The sequence below is a fragment of the Scleropages formosus genome, chromosome 2 (genome assembly GCF_900964775.1).
Source record: "Scleropages formosus chromosome 2, fSclFor1.1, whole genome shotgun sequence".
NCBI lineage: Eukaryota > Metazoa > Chordata > Actinopteri > Osteoglossiformes > Osteoglossidae > Scleropages > Scleropages formosus.
Window position 1 is genome coordinate 24570718 of NC_041807.1, and position 22173 is coordinate 24592890.

Here is a 22173-nt window from a genome sequence, read left to right on the forward strand (position 1 = left end):
AAAAAAGTCCCTCCCTCCTCCACACAAAGAGTGCAAGCTTTGGTACTGTAGAAGTCCTATGAAATAAAGCTTACGTCCACATAGTTGGCATTGATGTAGTCACTATGTTTGGCATCTTTCCCTGCTAAAGCCCGTAGCTTCACCCTACTGTGATCATCTTCACAGAAACAAAAAGGGTGAGAGAAAGTGAGCCATTAGGGTCAGTGACAAAAATTTGTGCATCAGAAACATGCCTAGTTGAAACTCAGGCTGGCATATCAGATCGCAAGGCTCTTCACAAACCACACTTCCAAGGGCCACATGGAAAGCACTTACAGGCAATGATGTTGATGTATCTGTTCTTGTGCTTGTTGTCAGGATGGTTGGAATGCTCAGCTATGATCTTCATGTCAGCTGTGCAGTGTTGGACAACCTGGGGGAACAGAAGGAGTCAGTGAATGACACACAGAAGTATATTCTGACTCATGCAGCAGGGCAAAGGGTTGAACACACCCGGTGCCACACAAAACACACAATATGACTAAGTAAACAAAGCAGCGCTTTCAACCACCCTGCTCTGACAATATCCTTTTTGCTCAAAATTTCATAACAAAATGACTGCACACATTTCTAACTGCCAATGCTGGCATATGGTACACAGGTAGGTTGAAGGGATGAAAGTGGCCTGATATGAAGGTCCTTCCAAGGACCATCTGTTATGCATCTCCTGGTGCTGTAACCCTTACTTCTTCCTTGGTGACTCACATCAACTATCCAGTGAGCAACAGTGGATGAAGACAACAGCTAAATACTATGTTGCAGTCATAAATGATGATTATAATAACAACAACAGATAATGTACTTGATATCCACTAGTTTAATCTAAAAAGGACAAACAAAGCTGTGAGGAAAAAGTTGAATTTAGATTTCTGCAACACAGGCTCCTAAAATGTGATCTGATCTTCATCCAAGTCATAATCTAGAGAGTCTAACTGAACAAACACACATTTTAAATTTCATATCTTTAACAAACAAAGTGCTTAAATAATAAAGGTAATTGATGGAGAAGCAGGTGAACCTCTAGAATGACTTGAATCTTGAAAAGAGGTAATTGGAGTATTCCAATCAATGAATCAGGTGGGATTTCACCTATCCTGCCGTATTAAGAAAACCTCCACAACAAGAAAATTCTGTTGAAGTGCACAATCCCCGAATCGCAACAGTTTTCATGGGATCTGTAGAAGCTCACAAGACTGAAAAGCATTCTAAAAGGATTTCTAAAGACTTGAGCCTCCATCATCCCATAGCCAGGCAGAAATCTCTTGCACCTGATATCGGTGTTCATGAGTTTGAAATAAGAAAACAATGAGCAAAAGTATTTTTAGTGGAAGGTTACCACAGAAGAAGCCACTGCCCTTCAAATAAAATATTTAGCAAACTTGGGTTAGGTGGAAAGACTGCCTGGAGGTTCTACAGCACTACTCAAACAATGTCTTGTGAACAAATGATAGAAGCTGACCTTCTACAGAGCACTAAGTTTGGAGCAAAAAAACAGAGAATATCAACACCAAGACCTCACCCAAACTGTAAAGTATGGTGGAGGGATTATAATGGTATGGGGCTGCTTTGCTGGCTCAGGGCCTAGACAGCTTAGAATTCATTGATCCCTCAATTATTGTAAGTTGTATCAGGAAACTCTAGAGTAGAATGTTAGGGGGTCTGTTTGTGTTGCGACATGCCACATGACAAAGATGAAAACACAGGGTTAAATTAACAAGAGTGGCTCAGACAGAAGACATTCCGCATTTCAGAATGGCCACATCGGGGTCTTGATGTTAATCCTACTGAAATGTTGCGATGTGTCCTGAAGTAAGTTGATCACGCAAGACAACCCAAAAAATATACATGAACAGATACAGTTCTGAGTAGGTCTTTCGAGCAGGTTTGATGAGCCGAAAGCATCATCTAGTGGAGGTTATTGCTAATAAAGGAGGTTTCCACCACTTACTGAATTTAAGAGTTCAAAGACTTTTTCCCCCATCAATGACCTTGACTGTATAAAGCATTAGTTCTATGAAGATATGGAAGTGTTCAATGTGTGTTGTTACACAAGACTTTATCTCATCATAACAAAGATGGAGAGCAGGCATATTTTAGGAGCCATCAATGCGGAAATCCAGAAAACAAAGGGTTTGCAAAGTTTTTTCCTCACAACTGTAAAACTGTTGAGGGTCCTACATTTTATGTATGTAAAAGCCATATAATTATCCTTTTCATTCACTGGCATACAGTTGCAAGTCAAACATCAGCGAAGCACAGACCTAGTGTCATTAGCCTCTTTATTGCACTTTATATAAGAGTATAGAATAGAATAGTGAATGGGGGCAGCTGAGAGTGTAATGGTTACAGCTGCTGCCTTTGGACCCAAAGAAGGCAGGTTTGAGTGTTACCTTCAGCTTTAGTACCCTTGAACAAGGTACTCACCTTAAATTGCTCAAGTAAAATTACCCAGCTATATAAATGGGTGAATAATTATAACCTCAGCACTGTAAGTCGCTTTGGAGAAAAGCATCAGCTAAATGAATAAATGTAAACGTATAGGACCAAAGAACTGGGTACTACTACTGCCTTTCGTAATGCGGCTAATCTGGCCTGTTTTAGGCTGAAAAACAGCCAGCAGTATACTCCATCTATCCTGTGCAACATGAACACTGGCACTAAATTGGCTTAACGACTCCTGAGTGATGCTGAGGGCTGGCATTTAACTGGATGAGAAAGATGGTCTGGACCCAGGCATTGGCTAATCAAGAAAATCACCAATGACATAACACTTAAGCATTTCCACAATAAAATGACTAATGCAACGAAAGCCCTCTGTTGTTCTAGTGACGATCGCTGCCACCCCACACGAGGCCAGTCAATTTGTGATGACATCTGTAAGCACCCAGCACTATGCCACAAACAAAAACAGAGGACAAAGACCTCGCTTGAGGGTGATCAGCTTCTGTTTGATCGTAACAGAGACACAGCTGTGATCAATGCCATTGCTTAGAGGACTCATACATTATTTATATTCCTGCTCCGCTTTGATAACCCCAATTACAGCCAGCTCTCCTGAGATAAATATTTGTTATGCGCATTAATCTGGCTGGTGTGACTCAATACTCCAGCCAAAGCAAACAGCCAGGAGAAGGGGGGGGGAAAAAAAAAAAAAAAAAAAAGTCTAAACGATCATCCAAATGGCCTGGTTCCTCAACTATCTGCTCCACTGTTAGCTGGAACATGCATGTACTCAAGGTGCGCACACATACACATGCAATAAGGTTTACGCATGTATTATGGACAACCACGGGAGTCTTGACGTTGGTCCACAGACCACGACACAGAGCAACACTCACCAATGCTCATACTGCCCACTCCCCTGCTGAATGCCTACACATACTGTACACATTTTGCATTAATACCAATCGTGACAGAAAACAGGAGAGGAACCTCACCTCAAACTCTTCTGAGAAGCCATGCTGGTTATTGGCATACAACTCCATGATGTGCTTGACGAACTGCTTGACTGGAATGGCGTCCATGTCATCTGGAAAAAAGAAGGATCCAAAAACTCATTGCATGAACAAACTCCACGCTTGGGAGGCCCTTCTCTATGACACTGAATATTTCAGAGTGACAAAATGTAACTATAGATAATTCATGGCTATCAGAGTTTACCGCTCAAAGGTGAGGAAGTTTCCCAAGCAATCCTGTGGCACTGCATTAATGATTCAAGATCAGTCTGTCAGCTGTTTTACCTCTTATCCCAACCGTGTCATGTGGAAACGGGATTGTTGTCTAACCAAGGATGACGTTTTGACAGAACAGAGACAGATCAGTGGCCATCAGGAATCACCGAGACAACAATAATTGGCCTTTCATGCTCCCAGTCCTACGAGTGATGATTTCAGCATCTTCAAGCCGATGCTGACAGATGCACCGAGATTAAGCTTTTATTCCTTGTATACTTGACGGATTTTCAGTCCTGCTCTATTATGGATCCCGAACAGCGCTTCAGCAAAGCACATCGGTATTGTTTTTGGGTGCCACTTAAAACGCAGCAATGTGTAATTCCTTTAATGTAAAGGCCTGGCAGACATTTCACATATTCTGCAGTAATTGTGCTCTGTAAACAGAGTGCTGGCAGCGCCGAGAGTGTCCACCTGCCCCGGATGCGCAGCGGTAAACTGTGGTTGCAGTATTGACAGGAAGCTTCAGGTCCACCGGGATATTTAAGAGGAGATTAGGGAGGGCCTGGAGAGACAATTAGCTGGCCCAGCAGCGGCTCTATTACTGTCGCATATGGTGCTCAGAACACATGGCTCATCCCAGTCTCACACCTCCACAGGACAGACCTGCACGGCTTGGCTGCAGGGGGCTGGAAACGCACACGTGTCGGGGGGTGGGGGACGTATACAGCTGCTTGTGCACAGAAACATATGGACGTGCAGCCATGTAAAAGCAACCACACACATGCCACACGTATGCACACATACACATACTCGGATGCAAGGATGGACATGCAGTACGCTTGCACTTCAAAGAAGACATACATGCGTGCAGAAACCTAGAGATGAAGAAACACAAACACCGCAGACATCCCAGAGCTTTCATCCAGTCAACTGCCATTGAATTCGAACCCTGCCTGCACACACGTGTAGTGCCTCCCGCAAACAGTCTCATTCACCAGCATCTCTGCAGCACAGGTTCACGTACAAAGCCCAGTACCTCCACACCCCGCTTCCAGCCTGGTTTCTCAATGATTTCTCAGGACATATTTGAAAAGTTTTCCATCCTTTGAAACTAGACTGCATTGCAGCTCTCAGAAATTTAAGAAAACAACTAATTCCTTCATTTTAACTGAAGCCTATTTGAGCTCTAAGATAATAGTGCCGCATTGGTTTGAAAAGCAAGAATCCACAGGCGTGCACAAGAACAAAATAGTTACAGTCACTATATATGTTATTTACATCATCTGTGCACAAATTCCAGTTAGCGTTAACCTCCTGCCAGTCTTCTACACGGTGTCTAAAAGTCACGACCTAATTGTTACACTGAAGACCACAACCTAACGCCATCCATCACAGAAAACTCTAGGGATTTCAAAGATGTATGGCTCAGTCTGGCCTTCTCCAAAGTTTCTGTCATTACAAGAAGGGAAGAATTTATTTCTGGCACACACAAGTTCATCATTAAAACAACACATCAGCCAGTGCCTGCAAGGAGAGCACGAATTTGTAATTCCTCACAACAGGAGGAAGATTACAACTGAGCGGAAAGCGATTTAAAGAAGAAAGCGAGCAGTCTGTAATAAGAGTTTGCGGGCTGAGTGCCGGTCCAACATCTAGCCTCATCAGCCGGGACTCCAGCAGGAGGGTGAGCTGCAGCAGTCATTGCCCTCTTCCCACAGCAGCAGGCGGCTGCACACGTGTGGCCATTTACCGTAATGCTCCATTTGGAAGACCTTAATGTCCGAACCCTGAATGGGATAATTACCCCAGGGTCAGTTTCCCATAGTCTCAGGGTCCTCCACATTCAATACAAGAGGTTTGTACATTAAAAAAAAACAGCAGAACTGGGAACTTGAGAATTCCGGTGTTTGTGTTGGCAAGCAGTCTACGTCACATTTCTGGCTCTCCTGGTCAAGTGAAAGCCCCATACTATTAACACGGAGGGTTTCACGTCCCCAAAACTGTGCCTGTAGCATGAAGGGTGGCGAATTCATAGTCATTGCAACCGATAGCAAGGAAAATGCCAAAGCCGTGGTCTTATTACTAGTGATGGTTAAAAGAGAGCTTTGAGGGCATAACACGGAGAAACGGTGCTGATGATATTTTTGTAGAGGCAATGGATGACCGTTACTGCTGCATAAGGGTAATGGAAGCAAAAGGACAGAAGGGCTTGGGGTTATCCTGTTGTTAAGTGCAGGTTTATGACGGGTCTTGAACACCCTCTTCCTCCATAGACTGCATCTCCTCTCTCAGTATCTCCATTGAGAGTTCAGGGAAACAGAGAGCTGATGGATTTCTGCATTTGTAGGATCATAAAAACAATCATGCTTATGTCCATTTGCACACTCATACAACGTACAGTAATTGTTTTCTTAGTCACTCCATACTAAACGTACTCAATTATTTCCACAAGGATTTTTGAGGAAGGGCAATAAAACATTACTGAAGGAGGGTCAATAATGACAGATGTCTCCTTTAACTAAAGCATCTCGCTACCATATAGCAGACAATTACCAACAAACCCCCTCTTACAGAGCGTGTGTGCTTCTCTCTATTGACTGCCTGGCGCAATATCAATGGGGCTTTGAAGTCCATAAAAATGGTACCATGTGTCAAATGGCAAACAGGAAATGTGAATAGCAATGACAAAAAATAAAACACCATTTTGTATGGCTTAGCATCTATTAAAAAATACATATATTAGTGTATATATACACTATATAATAGTATACAGTATCCTTATTATACAGTATATACTAAATAACAGTATATAGTATATAAAATAATTAGATTGCAGGTTTATATCTAAATCAAAAAGGGAAAAATATAAAGTGAATCACAACAAATAAGTGATGGAGTTTTTTTTTTTTTTTTTTTAAAAAACTAATACTGAAAAGCTGTATATTTAATCACATCTTACTAAGGCCAGTCTTTATATGACAAAGTATAGATGTGCGTGCAAGAACATATTGGACTCAAAAAACCGTAACACTCATGTAATAAAAAGGAAATATTAAAACACAGGCAACATTTACTTATGAACATGAGTGGTGCGAAAAGACTAAAGACAACAGTGGATGTTATGGAAACAGTTATGGTTGTTACACTCTGGGTGATGGGAGTGGAAGGCCAGCTCACCCGGGATGGTGACGACGGGAATGCTTTCGAGGGCAACCACGCGGGGGGAGCTGCTATCTTCCACATAGAAGTGGGCGGTCTGGAAGAACCTCCTGAGGAACAGCAGGGTGGGGAGACATGGGGGGCTTCTTAATGGCATGATGTCTTTACCACTCTCACATTGCAGAGTCTGAACCTTCCACTTACTGCTCCCTTTCTCTGCATATCAAAAAATTATGACAATACAATGTCTTTCGCCAAAAAAAAAAAAAAAACTCAAAATACATAAAAAAAATTATCTGAGACAGATGATCCATTGCACTATGCAGAATTAAAAAAATAAATGGAAATTTTCTATATGTATGACTTCTAGTACCTTCCCAGCTCTGTCCAGTGTTTTAAAATGACACATTGTCATGTAACAATAAGCAATGAAACTAAGACAATGCAGTTGAGGGCAGTCTAAACAGGCGAGAGAAGTTTCCTGTGGACAGCGAAAAGGCCGCCGTTGAGTCTGCTGAGCTCCAGGCTCGCGTCAGGCCGTGCAGACACGGGATGTGCGTGTGTGGCTCGCCCCCTCACCCCCCCGCCCTACCTGTACTTGAAGCAGAGCAGAGAGCAGAGGCTGGTCATCGTGGAAAAGAGGGAGCAGGAGTGAGGACAGGACTGAGGACAGGAGTGAGAGAAGCAGCAAGCAACTTCAGGAGCCTGCATGATGCTGCCGATGGAGGAGGGGTGAGAGGAGGGCTGAGGGGAGGGCCTGCTCACTGGGGGGTTGACGCGGGATGGATCAAAAGAGCCCATCAGACTGCCGCTCCTCACTCCGACGAGGAGGAGGGGTCTCCGCGGAAGCAGGGGAAGAAGCCGTCCGAATGGCATTAGCGCTGAGCAGCAATCGCCCTTCTCCTGCACCTGCTCCCGTTCGCTCCTTCACGCACGCGCACTCCTTTGTTCCCTTTCAAGACAACTTGGGTGCCCATATGATGGAAATGCACTCCCAGTCGGCTCTCCTGGAATCGCTCCCGTGTTTGTTTCTACATCGCAGCACGGACCGAGCAAAAACGTCTCGGATAACCCAGAGACGTCTTCCAGCTGCACCAACAGCGAGCTTAGCTTAAACTAACACATGAGCAGTGTCCTTCAAGCGCGCGTGACTTCGAGTAAAACGAAAAACAATGCTTAAAGCCAACTAAAACGTAAAACTTCTAGAACCAGAAATTAAGCATTTAAAACACGTCAACGTTTAACGCAAAGTTTTTCACTGGTTCTCACCAAATTCACAGTACAGGAATTCTCCGGAGTTCCACCGTCCGACTCAGGCAGCTGTGGTCAACATCTGCCGTACCTGGACCGATTGAAAACCCACGGAACATTTCACGTCCACATTCCCCTTAAGGGAAGCCAGAGAGACACAAAGCCTTCTGTAGAGGGCCTTCAGCGAGACAAACTGCCTGAGGGCTCTGACACTACACAGCTACCGCGCCTGTCAACCGCACCATGGTAAACAAGCAGCGGGCAGGGACAAAGTTCACTCTGTCACAAAGGGGTAGAAAAGTAAGCATCTGACACCGGGTTGGAACCGGTCTCACCGCTGAGGCACCGGCTATGACGACAACTCAGCCAGTGTGCGCGAGCGCCAAATACAGCCCTAAAAGATCTTAATTGCAAAGTCTCGAAGCTGAGTGCAGTCAAGCTCCATTCACACTCCACTGCCAGCCTGTCTACAGTCTAACCTTCACCAGAAAAATTGCCAATCAATCAATATACACATGACTGACTTTCATTTCGGAAACATAAACAGAATGGCAGGCCTGCAATAACAGGAAGTCAGCCTTGAGTGCAGCAGCTTTATCCACGGCTTTATTCCTTCTATTAATCTTTCAGGTATTGTATAAATTGCAAAAACTTTTCAAAGATCAAGATCAAGGTTTACGGCGTGTGATATATTGGATAACCTCAGAAATGTATTTTACACTCTTCACTCGTCACACGTGTGACGGCCTGTCTGCCCAATGAGGAGTTTTGCACGGCTGATGTTCGCTTTCCAGAAGGGAGGAGGAGGGGGCCGCAAGAGTGCGCGACGTTCCCACCTCCGACACGCCTCAAACCGTTCAATGCACTAATCGCTCTCGGCCTCTCTCTTTCACACTCCAGAAGGGTAACTTTGGCTTCGATCAGGCGGCTATGACAACCCACCAACGGAGGAGCGCCCCAGTCCCACCCATCCATTCCAATGTTCTTGTGAAATGACAGAGAACCTCAAATTGGGGAAAAAAGTTGCACGGAAGTCCTCAAACCCGAGGTCACGTGGGCAGAACTCCCACAAGGCACAGCTGTAGCTCATTATCTGAGGAGGTGAAGCGCAGAAATCTGGGCCAGTGGCCTGAGAACACAGCTGTACCAACACTTGGGAGCCACGTGCTACCATGGGGTGAGCTGAAACAGTGTGCACCGTCCTACCTGCACTTCCATTCTTCTGCACCAATTTTAGACAAATACAAGACTTTCGACATGAGAAGTTTCTTTACAAATAATAGTAATAACAATTAAAAAAAAAAAAGACATATGACTAAGTGCTAAACTTTTTGAAGATCAAGTGGAAATATAAAGAATACTTGCTCCAGCCTAACCCCAGAGCACCAACATCTCGAAGTGTATCCGTGCCAGCTGACCAGCGCACGTGCAAACGTGCAGATGTCTGGATCAGTCACATGGCTGCCAGCAATTACAGGCAGCACAGGCAGCAAGGACCCTGGATGAAGAGGGGTGGGGCAATGGAGGAGGGGCATGTCTGTCACCCATTTCATCCCATCACCCCACTTCCAGGGTTCCAGAATTACATAGTGAGGGGCAGCAGATGGTCCTTCATTCCCTCACCTCCCTGCCCCCATGTTTCTGTGGACACTTCTTCCCCTGGGAAGGGGCTCCATAGCAGAGCATGAGAAATTTAAACTTTGTAGAATGGAGGACAGGGGTGCCTCATGCTGTGGCCAGGGGTAATTGCCAATCGTGTTTGGTAATAAAAGCAGTGATGGAAGAAAGGAACCTAATTGGCTATTTGGTTCAGAAAGGTGCCTCACCCTGGCAAAGAAACAAATAAAGTCCCCTGTTTTTCAGGACAACAAAACAATGAACTACACACACACACTACTACAGCTATTATTATTTTTATTATTATTTATTGAATTAGCTGGTGCTTTTCAACACAGCAAATTACAATGTTAGGTTTATGTGCCAAGCTGCTTACAATGATTTACCCGATGATTTATACAGCCAGCCAACCAGCCAGCCAGCCATTTTCATTACCCGCTTGTCCTGATCGTGGTTATGGGGGTCTGGAGCCCACCCTGGACTCACTGGATGTGGGGGTGGGTGTCGGGGGGTGTTACACCCTGAACAGGAAGCCAGTCTATTGCAGGATAATAATTTATACAGCTGGACAGTTTTTACCGTATCACTCCTGGGTAAGTACCTTGATCACAGGTACTAAAGCAGGGGCAGAGATTCAAACTCAGGTCCTTCTAATTGCAAGGTGACATACTGTCTCTAACTAGTACAATAGATACTCCTTGCTTTGGTTTTGCCAAAAAAGCTGATAATAGTCCCATGGCAGCAAGTAAAACACAAAAACAAAATGGCAGTAACACTGCAGATTCACTCATTTATTCACTATAACAGCTTGCCCAGTCCTGGGTCTTGGTTGTCTGGAGCCTATCTTGAAATCACAAGGCAAGAGGCAGGGTACACCTTGGACTGGACACACCAGTCCATTTCAGGGTATAACAAAGACTATGGAAAAACTGAAATAAAAACAGAGATGGGACTGATATAAATGACACTTCTGTGATCTCCTAGTGTTTGTTCTTCATTGGTCCATAAGGTAATAAAAAAATACCCAAGACTTCTCAAAGTGCCCATTTCCTCTGAGGAAGAAAAAGCACAAATCCGAATTTAATGTTCATCTCACCTCCAGTAGATGAGGACAGCCAACAGCAGGATGAGGCAGAGGAAGGTGAGCATGGACACCACCATCAGGGGGATGACCCACTCCACCTTACTTGAGATGATAAGGGGATGCTTGGTCATGTTGTAGATGTTGTTCCTCTCTGCAGGAATGGATCAAACATTTGTATGAAACAATGGCAAGCAAGAGCTATCCCCCCCCGTCTAATTCTCATACCACTACAAGCAGAGGAGGAAGCTGAATTTCAGCAGGCTGTAAACCCAGTGTGATTTCTCACTTTGCTTTCCTCACGGTTCAGAGTTTGTACCCTGCAGCTACGCTTCTCCAAAAACTTGGCGATATCATCAAGGAACGCAATAAAATCACAGTCACAAGATAGGATACGTTTATATGTTGTATCTGCTTTTCCTGGTAAAAATGAGCCACATTTCTCCTTGGGTTAGGAGGCATTTCTTTCCGCTGCCATTTGTGAGGCTCTGCTGGTGCAAAGGCAGCCCTTCACGTGTCACCCGTTTTGCAGGCATGAGGGGTCTTTATGTGGCTGAGACAAGGTGCTTCCTTTCACTACAGCAGAGAATCTCATTGGGGATTTCGAACAAATGCATTCTTTGTGTTCTGCCAGCACCGGGTTCAGACACTCCTGTTTGGGAGGGAGAGAGGAGATGAGTCAAAGTGTTGAGCCAGGCTTGAAGCCCACTGTGGCGTTCAACACCTCTACATGGAGACCTCTTAAACAAAGCAACCGTTAAATCTACCTGAACCTGCTGCCCTCCGAGGAGGCAGGAATTCAGTGTTTGGCTATGTAACCACAACGGACAAAAACCATGGCAGGTGTGCAGCAAGATGTGCTGAAGTCAGTGTTACAGCTTACATCCAGCTCATAGAAAAGGTCCAAACACGAGACCTGAAGCCAACGTGCGGTCCCTGCCAGGTTCACTGACTGAAGGCACATATGTACATCAGTTCAGACACTCCATCCAACAAGGGTAATGGAGTATGAAGTGACTGCTCTGAAAATAAATGAAGTACGTTATGATTCCGAGAGGCTGAATTTGCTGAAACTGCCCAGATACACTTAAAGTAACAAAAAGTGACAATCACATTATTGCTCCGCTTCGTGAACCTTGCTCCGTCTATTTTAGCTCCTGGCATAGCTGTAAAAGGGCAAGAAATGTTTAACACGGTGAAAGAAAACACCTGTTATACATAAAAAAAAAAAAAATGCATAGTGGCATTACTGACATGCAAGCTTTACTCATGTTTCGCAACTCAAGACAACTTACGAAAGTTGAATGAAATGATTAATTGAAAATTGGTGATTATTACTAGCCCTTAATTCAAAAATGAAATATAAAGTACTGTATCTATCGGCTATTTTCTCTAGAATGATTGTCGAAATGATTATTAAACAATTAACAAAAAATATATTTAAGAGCTTTTAAATATTATCTAGCAATGCCAAAGGAATATAAACATGTCATCTGATTAATTGAAACATGCAGAAGATACATGTAAATAACACACATTGACTGAACTGCTTGTTCTAAGCGGGGTCACGGTGAACCGGAGTCTAACTGAGCAACACAGGGCGTAAGGCCGGAGGGGGAGGGGACACACCCAGGGTGGGACGCCAGTCCGTCGAAAGGCATCCCAAGCGGGACTCGAACCCCAGACCCACCGAAAAGCAGAACCTGGCCAAACCTGCTGTGTCGCCGCACCCCCCGATACATGTAAATGTGATGTTAAAAATGCTGTCATTTAAACTGTACATTTACATTTATTCATTTAGCAGACGCTTTTGTTTAACGCAACATACATCTCAGCAAAAGTACAATTTATGCATTACATTAGGAGAAGGAGACATAGCTGCAGACATGAAAGTCTCAAGTAAACCTAGTTCATTACCTACCACTTGCTGTTCATCGTTCAAGTAGGTGCATAAGACACAGGATAGATAAATCTGATATCCACACCATTTTTTTAAAAAAATTTTTTGTTATTAAATATTATAAGATACACAAATGAACAGTACAATACCAGAGTAATAGCTGAATAAAGGTTGTAAACATTAAATATTTGACTACAAGTTAAATAAAATGCCTGGGATTAGATTTTTAAAAGTCCCTTCTAAAAGCCTTTCATTTGAAACTGGATTTTAGGGCTTCTGTAATAAGGTTATGACAATAGTCTGCTAACATTTTTGGTGACCATTTTCCTGTATATTTTTTGTCCACAGCACAAATATCCTGAGGGAAGTCTTCTCTGTGTTTGCTACTCATGGCGCCAAAGTTGTGTTAGGGGAAGAAAAAAAAAATCCAAATGGGACTGTAAAAACGTATTTTGAGTGAAATATTGCTCTCCATTGCTTTGTATGTTTCAGGCATTCCCAGAAGGAGACCTATAACTTGAACATCACAAGACGGACCACTTCAGCAAATCAGTGCGTCTCACACACACACACACACACACACACACACACACACACACACACACACACAGAAAAATCATGCAACAGATATAAGCACACCCAATGCCTTAACGATCATGTAATTTTTGTGTTGTGGCAAAATTCTCTGTTGTACAGCAAAATCCTTGTCTGTCATGTTTCATTAGATCTCTTCTATGGTTTCTTTCTTTTTCTGGAACTTTTCTCAATCAGGATGTGTCTAATAGACAGCTAAGGAACCTAGAGTAAAACACAAAGGCTGTGTGCAATGGCACTACAACGTGAAACACCGTTAATGGAAGAATAACACTGGATCTTCCACAGTCATAAGGCACAACAACGTGCTGGGGAAAAATTAAAAAGACATCCGTAGTGTTACAGTATAATGTGAAGATCTCCTCAGTATAGACACTCAAGTGTCATAAGCAAACCTATTTCCATAGGACTGTTCTCTCCCCAGGCAGTCCCCATCTAACATCATATATCTAGGAATAGTTATAACCAAACAACCTCTCACTGCCTTACTTTATCTTGCTTTTAATTCTCAACCCCAGCAGTGAGCTTCATTTTAGCGACTATTAATGTGCGCTCCACATGGCTCAAATGTAGCTGCATAAATGCATCATCAGCACCGCAAAAGACTGATCGTCCTGTAATTCAGTGATTCTGTATCATAAAGATCCAGCTGAGAACACAGGGCACTACTGAGCATGACCTTCCTCTGACACAGCATGGCCATAAAGAGGCTTCGCTTCCTTCTCCAGGGTCAACACAAACTTGCTTCTACTCATTGCTGTTCCATAAAGGACCTAATGGTCCAGGACAATGGAGAACGGATGATCCATGATATGCTTGGGAGAAATGAATAGTATTAAAGCCCACATAAAAGGTCAAAGTAACTGGTTTATTTTCTCTTGAATGATGGGGAAATGACTAAGTGTGACTATTAGTACTGTAGTACTCGGACCCTGTGCTGATCTTAAGGTTGTATTTACACCACGAAGAGCCACTCAGCTGTGAGGAAGGACATCATTTGGTGAACTCACCTGTGTGGATGGAAAAAGGCCAGTGGTTCTTATCATCACTTCTGGACTTGGTGCCTTGGGTGGAGCTGTCTGGAATCAGGATCTTAAGTGTGTCTTCTGTTGGCTCCCAGGAGAAGGGCACTGTGCCCTCTGCAGAGTTTTTCCTGCCATTCTGCAGCTGGTCCTCCACAACAGTAGATGGTGTAGTGGGGTACTCCAGCAGTGTGTTCTTGATAGACTTCTCCATATCTTTCTCCTTTGCCGTAGATTTTGGGGCAACTGTGGTGTGCTCTTTGGTCACTGTGCCATTGGCCAGTATTTCCACCTTCTCAAGAGCCTTCTTGTCCTTCTTTGTCTTGTCATCTTCGCTATCTTCTCCCTCTTCCTCCTCCTCTCCCTCTTTCTCCTCATCCTCACCCTCACCCTTCCCATTCCTCTCGCCCTCCTGGACACCTTCCTTGTCTACTGCTGTCACATCAGTGTCAGAGCCCTGGGAGCCTGTTGGCTCGGAGGTTGGTGCTACAGGCTTGGCTGTAGAGACGGGTGCCCGTGTAGGCCACATGGAGCTGGGGAAGGATGTGATGACCCCGCCGCTAAACCCCAATCCGGCCAGCAGGGTGCTGGTCACCACGGACGCCACCGTGGCCTGGCTGCCGCTGGAAGATGGCCCAATTCCCGTTGCCATGGAAACGAAGGAGAAGGGCAGACCGGAGGAAGTCCAGGTGGAAGAGCCTGAGCTGATGGGAGCCATGTCTGCAGAAGAAGCAGAGGCTGTGGGCTGACAGACAGACAGAAAGAGAGGTGAGCTAACAAATTAAAAATAAAATCAACCTTTAAGCCTTCAGCCCCACAGCTACCAACATCCCATAACGCCAGTTGATAGATGTCAAGAACCATCTGCCAAGAACCAATTACGGTGCTCCATCACTTAATTAAAAATACCAAATCGAAACAAATAAGATCAACATGTACGAATAAAAACTGACAGACGACTGCCTTACCTATACACGACATATGGCGTAACGGACCATGTTTTCACTTACTGAAGTGCGAATGTCAGATCCAATCTATTGCACCCACAAGCACGGACTATGGCGATGTTATAAACCATAACACCTCCATCTGCTGGACATTATTTGCAATACTGTCATATGCAATTTTTTGTCAAAAGGCCCATCTGCATACCATTCCGGTTTTCACTATCCTTGTTCCTTCAAATATCCTCGTAGTGTTTGCTGGAGGAGCACAAGAGGTTGTTAATTAGTTACAAAACAATGAACAGACCAACAAAAGTTTAACATCTATAGATGTGTTCTTACTTAAAACAAACTGATTAAAATGCAAGGACCAGAGAAAAATGCAGTTAGGTTTTACTAGCATAATAGCACCATGCACAGCCGTGTAGTGCATGAGCCCTTCATCTGGACACATTCATCCCCGGTGATTCTCATAAATGACTGTTCTATTAAACAACATCACTTAATACTTTATAGAGATAAGCATTTGGAAATAACAATGCTTTGCCTGCTTCAACTGCATACATAAAAAGAGCAATGTGGATTTCATATGAGCTAGAATAATCATCTCATAATTCATTGGTGTAGTAGAATGTCTGCTCACCAAATGAGACAAATATTTTAAGTTTTATATTTAAAAAAAGAAAAAAAAAAACTTGCAGTATCACAAAAACAATATGCAAACTCTAATCTTTTTATCTGGATTGTTTCTGTATTTATAGCGGTCCTTGTAAGAACAAAAATGTTTAATAGAAAAAGATGCAGGTATAATAAAGTAGCTGCAGGGATAAGAAGGAACTGGAGGTGAGACCGACACCCACGGGGACTCACCTGTGAACAGCATGGACTGACTGAAGTCACTGCGTAGGTCCTTCTGACACACAGCCTGGACCCTGAAGAGGTAGAGGATGTCAGGAGACACGTTGGTGATGATGGCCTCCTGCAAGAGAAGTGTGCATGCGCGCACACACACACACAGACACACACACACAGACACACACGCACAGCGCGTTACTATCATCAGCAGGTCAGTTCTTCATTTCCATAGCCAGTCGAGAGTGTCCGTGTCTGATGGATGAGGGCAGCCTTGCTTTTCCCTACACGTAGGTATTCTGGAAAAAGGCACAAACGAAGAACACGGACCGCGTAGCAGGCAGCGCTTTGATGCTGGACCTGAACCACGCTGCACCAGTGCCCTGCAGCTTGGAAACGCACTGAACAGCCCCGTGACACAGCACTGCGTAGGCATAGCACCTGCTCAGCCCACCTCTTACGGGAAAAGCGCGTGGATATGTAGTGTGGAGCACAGGAAAGTGACAAAGCCCGACAAGGAGGTCCTGCTGGAGTCATGGGTCACGCAATGCGATATGAGGCAACCCTTGATGGCCATGTGCCCTGTCCTGTACCACTGTATCAGAGAGAACAGCTTTAACCTTTTTTATTTTTAAAACCAAGTTTCTCATTGCAGAAACACAGGGTGCCAATGGATTGAAGATACCAAAACAATGTAAAATACTGTAGATGGAACACCATTTTTACGCAAAGTTTGTTTAAAGTTTCTAACACCATTACCTTTCTGACTCAAGTTTTAATAAGAAGACTGATGGGTCAATAAGAAAACCAGAGTCCGCAGTCCGGCTTTTTCAAAAATATATCTATTGGGTGACTAATTTGTGGGTGTGTGGGAGGGAAGAAAAAAATTGTACCACCCGGCTGTCATCACCACATGAACACGTACAGCACATTACGAGACCAGGAAGAACATTCCAGAACTTCCTTCGGCCCAAACATGTCCAAGCCAGCAAGATGAGAAGCTGGGGGCCAAATTCCTTTCCAAACCCTATGAAGAAAGACTTCAACGCTGAAGTCAAAGGTCATGGAAACTGTTGCATTATCATTCGTATTATTGGTGGTCATTCACTGTGAGGCTCGAGGCGCAAGTAAATCCCATATTAAGCAATACCCATTGTTCCCCATCTGCCTCTCCCATGCCGATTTATGCAAGCGCTGCGTGGTTTAATTTTGCTAAGGATCTTTTCAAAAAATGACTGGTTATTACAAGTGGGAGACTATAAAACATGGAGGTCTTGAGGGGATCTAAATTGATTCAGCTCAGATTGTGCAAAGCCTGCCAGTCCCTAATGTGACCTAGATAACAATGTCTTGGGAGGAAATTGAAAATAAAAATGGAAATGAGTTGCACAAGAAAGGAGGGGAGGAGGAAACGGAGAGCGAGAAAGCGAGGGAGAAGATCGCCTCCATGCAGCAAACGAGGAAATAAGATTCTATGACTGACTCTGCTGGGCTAAGTCTCAGATGCTCGCTTGTCTGGTACCCGCGTTCTCTTGAGAGCTTCTTTTGCCTTGTGTAAGATAACATTTCTCCTTTTTCGGTAAGATTCATTCCAACAGCCAAGATCTACAGTGGTACTTGAGCTTTTTCTTGTTGTGAGAAGCTGCAGTCGCCGTCGTCACTGCTGCAGATGCCTCAACTAAATTGTGCTGTAACTTCTCCCTGGACCCAAAGCCTCTCATCAACTAAAAGACATTTTTCACACAAGGACACACAAACAACAAAGCATAGAGTTTCCAGCTGTCACTGCAATCTGAAGGCGTGGGTTCGAATCCCACCTCCTACCACAGTGCCCTCGATCAAGCAGGACCTCACCAGGTTCTGGTTGCTGTCCTTGGTAAAGGTCTTCTCATATGGCTCTTCATTCTTGGTCCAGCTGTAAGAAACCACAAAGCTGATGATGGGAGGGTGGTAGACGGTCTGAGGCCAGGTCCAGCTCACCACCAGCGCTGTCTTGTTCAGGGGCTGGACCTTCATGTTGATGGGCGCGCTGCTGCACACTGGGCGACGGAGACAGGGTAGAGGAAGAAATAAAGTGGAGATGGATGAGCCACACGGGCACATCTCGCAGGAACACAGTCTCTGCAGATAGACCTTCAAGATAAAGCAGAGTATCTTCAACAACCTGCTCATAAATCCAAAGGCAATTTAGAGTAACCAGAGGGGAGAGGTGAGGAGAGTACCATAGAGATAAAAAAGGGAAGATGCCAAAGTATTCTAGGAGAGACTGCTTTATATGTTTTATCTGTTACACTGCAAACCTAGGGCAAACCAAGGGTTGAATCTCAGGTATGGGATGTAGGACACAGCCATGTTCTTGCTATACTGGAGTTCCCAGAGGCAACGATTATGCATGAGCTCACAAGGCTGCTACCAAATTACAGGGAGGCGCATTTTCGCATCCTATGCGATAGCAAATTATGATTTATTATAGTGCCTAAGTTCCATTACTGGTGAGCACTGCTGCTGATACATAAAGAAGTAAGTTGGAGGCAGAGATCTTTAGCCCTCAATGTGGGAGCGGTCATGTGAGCTTCTACATGGAGGAAATTCACCCTTCTGACCATGTCTCAGTCCTCGCCTACACATGTGCTACAGCAGGGGGCCACCAGATGGCAATGCATACCCAAACACAGAGCTGCGCTCTGTTTGTATTACATCATGCCTTTCCAAACACTGACAGCATCCAGACTCCCTGTAATCTCCAGAGCGAAAGGTGTTTAATCATTGAGCATGTCAGAGGAGGGAATAAACAGCGGAAATCTGAATTGGGCATTTGCACGGAAACGAGGCAGCCATCCACTCTCGAGCTTCTGCTGCCTCGGCAGCACGCCTCTCTGCGTATGACATCGGGGATTAAAGATCTTTTCTCAGAGTTACATTTGTAATTACATTATCTCTCACCCAAGATGACTGCCATCATGCCAGATGACTTTTTGGGAATGGCTCAATGAAACAGCTGAACTTCAAATTCGGTAGAGAACGGCCATGCTGCCCGGAGCTCCAGATGCCACCTCCAGGTTGCAGGTCTCCTGCCGAAAGTACCGCGATTGTGATTTTCTACTGCGCATTTAGGATTCCCGCGGAGGGCGGGGCGCAGCGGCCGGGTGGTCCTTCGGCAGACGGGGCGCAGCGTGCCTGGCGCAGACAGCATCTGGTGAAACGTCTGCAGCTGGAGCGGATGCCGCCCCCGACAGCTGGCCCCACAGGTAGACTCCGCCTGGCCCGCGTGCAGTTCAGGCTGCCAGCGGAACAGGGACAGGGTGACGGACGCCGTGACGGACGCCGTGACGGACGGCCGTGGCTCAAGGAGACAAAGGGTGGGGGTTGGCGAGGGGGCTGAACTGGCTGTAGCTCCAGGTGACTTTTGCGACGCTGTAAAAGAGCAATAAGGACCACGCAGAAAGAGCAGCGACCCAAGCTCTCTCTGTCATGGCCCGATGTACCAAAGCCACGTTGCGATGATCGAAAGAGGAACCAGAGCCCGGAAGGACATGGCAGCTCTCCCTATAGCACCGGATCAACGTCGGGCGCGCGACACGAGTGACACGCCGCTATCCGTCTTCAGCATCCCTACATGCCCGTCTCGGATGGACTCGCTGACACGGCTTCGCCCTACCGAATCATTAGGGTAAAGAGCTCCGCCCACTGTCACCGACCAGACACGGCGGTTACGGAACACGCAAACACCGTGGCGTAACTGCCATTTACACGCGGCCTCATGGCGTCGTGAACCCGACGACTCGATAAAGTTCCATCTCCTTCAGTAGAAAATGCCACGTCGTTTTACTTCGATTTTAACCTTTCACACTATCGGTGCGGTCGCGTGCACGCATACACATGCGCACGCGCACAACAAGCGTGCCTGAACTGCCCGGCCATGAAGGAGCAGGTAATAAGGTTATTTTGTCACTTCTGCCATCCTTTTCTTCCCGTTACAACTGCGAGAATGGCCTATCGCAGTAATTGTATTCATCCTTCATTCACACGAAAACTGCTGCACAACAACATAAACACAGCTGATGCTCGTCCTGACGATACAGCCAGACGAGCATCCGTCTGGACGTACGGAGGGTCATCTTTGAACGACTAACCGAAGAACGGTGCAGGCGATGACACGGCGGCCACGGTAATCGAAACGATTTCTACGCGGCTCAAAAGGCTCCCCGCACACCTTTCAAAATGATCCTCTCTATTAGCCGGGGCAACATGCGCAGTTTCTCAAGATGAGCTCATTCCCCTTATTGCGTGTCTGCGGACATTTGTCTCCGGGTCCCGCGACCTGCGCGAACACGCTTCTCTCGCTTACACAACACGTACCTGTTGATTTCAGTTAAGACTAGTCAATCTATATTTAACAGATCCCGGCACATATTTACCCAGCAGCTGCGGAGGAGTCTAGTCTCCTCAATACCAATAATGAGGATAACCACAGCCATGCGCAATGGTATTTGCAATTATTAAATGCCAGAGGAGAAGGGAATCTTTAGCTCACTGAGCTTTCACGCTTATGTAAACGACCTTAATGCATATGTAAATGTGGGTGTTTTGACTGCGCGACCGCAAAATATTGGCGGAAATGCAAATTAACACATAATGAGATTTATCCAAGCCGGTGGCTGTGTGGGGTATTGTTGCACTGTTATTTTATGATGTCGGGAGACCAGGTGCAACTATCGCGCTCAGCTAAAACTATGGGAATGTAGCGACCTGAGAGGACTGGGGCGAAACGGAACGGGAACGGATTTGCGCTTAATGAGCAGCATGGTGGCTTGCTGCTGACAAACAGTCTAGCGAGGGCACGCGGTCGTACGCCGAGGATATTTTTGAGACCTGGAAAAAGATGATATGATGCGGGAGATGCGCCGTCTCCCGTCTCACAGATGCGGCTCCACGTCAGCAGTAGCCTGCCTGCTCCCGACAAGCCAGCTTACGCACCGCTCACATTATACAACCACCTATGGTAACGCCCCAGCGGTGCCGACCGTTCACCTTACCAAAGGTACACTTTCTAGAAGCTCCGGTCCTGCCCCCCACTCTCACCCCAAGCCTCCTCCTTGCCACCATCCAATCCTGCCCTTTATTTCACCCCACTTATCAGTTATTGTCTTACCTCCCAAAACAACGCCACAAAGGCAATTTCACACCGCAGACTAAATCCATATCATTCTATCTTTCGGCTATGATTATGAATGATCGCAACCTCGTCGTTCATTAAAACTGCACTAACATCATCAGTTTTGGGCAAGGTGGTGGGGAGGCTGTGCAGACCATAGAAGCTCACAATCAATTTCACAAGTTAAAATTAATAAAAAAAATGATTAGTCGGAGACACGGGCGGCACAGTGGCACAGCGGCACAGCGAATAGCGCTGCTGTCTCACAGCACCTGGGTGGTGCGAGAGGACGAGGGTTCGTTCCTTGCTCAGTCTGTGCGGCGCTTGCATGTTCTCCCCACGTCTGTGCGGATTTCCTCTGGGTGCTCTGGTTTCCTCCAACAGCCCAAAGACATGCTGTTCAATAGCACCCCTCCTGTGACTTGGACCTGTCTACCACACCACCCAGACATGTGTCTAGGCAGTCGTATGTCCAACCCCCTGCATAAGGGGGGTCTCTAGACCACTGCACAAGTCAATTACATGTAAACAAACTGTTTCTAATAGGACACTACATGTAACCTGCATCACGGAAACAGATGAGATCATCAGGCATTATAAATTTAAAGACTGTTCTGAAACTCAGCTGGCGGAAACTTGTTTTGCTGTAAACTCCAAAGCCTTGTTTACCACCAATGAAACGATACAGATTTAACCCTAACTTGATTTATTAAGTGCCAGGTACTGTAAAAATCCTGCATATAACTGAAATAAAGATATAGTAAGGTATCATTTACCAGTCTGTGGTAAATGATACCCTACTATATCACCAATCATGCAATATCCACTGAGCTCACTTTGTTGGAAAGCCAGAATTGTTCCGCAATTTATTTTTCACCCGGAGAT

At 45.3% G+C, this 22173-nt stretch overlaps 1 protein-coding gene across 1 annotated transcript in view; it reads right to left on the minus strand.

Annotated features, from left to right (window-relative positions):
- LOC108938819 (receptor-type tyrosine-protein phosphatase gamma-like) overlaps window positions 1-22173 on the minus strand; it is a 145118-nt gene that overhangs the window by 7882 nt on the left and 115063 nt on the right. Inside the window, exons 9-17 of the mRNA XM_018759760.2 lie at window positions 17988-18172; window positions 16152-16260; window positions 15490-15539; window positions 14326-15082; window positions 10837-10975; window positions 6891-6982; window positions 3477-3568; window positions 316-412; window positions 75-157 (exon numbers count right to left, since the gene is read on the minus strand). Coding sequence (XP_018615276.2) covers window positions 75-157; window positions 316-412; window positions 3477-3568; window positions 6891-6982; window positions 10837-10975; window positions 14326-15082; window positions 15490-15539; window positions 16152-16260; window positions 17988-18172 — 1604 coding nt within the window. The remainder of the gene's footprint in view (window positions 1-74; window positions 158-315; window positions 413-3476; window positions 3569-6890; window positions 6983-10836; window positions 10976-14325; window positions 15083-15489; window positions 15540-16151; window positions 16261-17987; window positions 18173-22173) is intronic.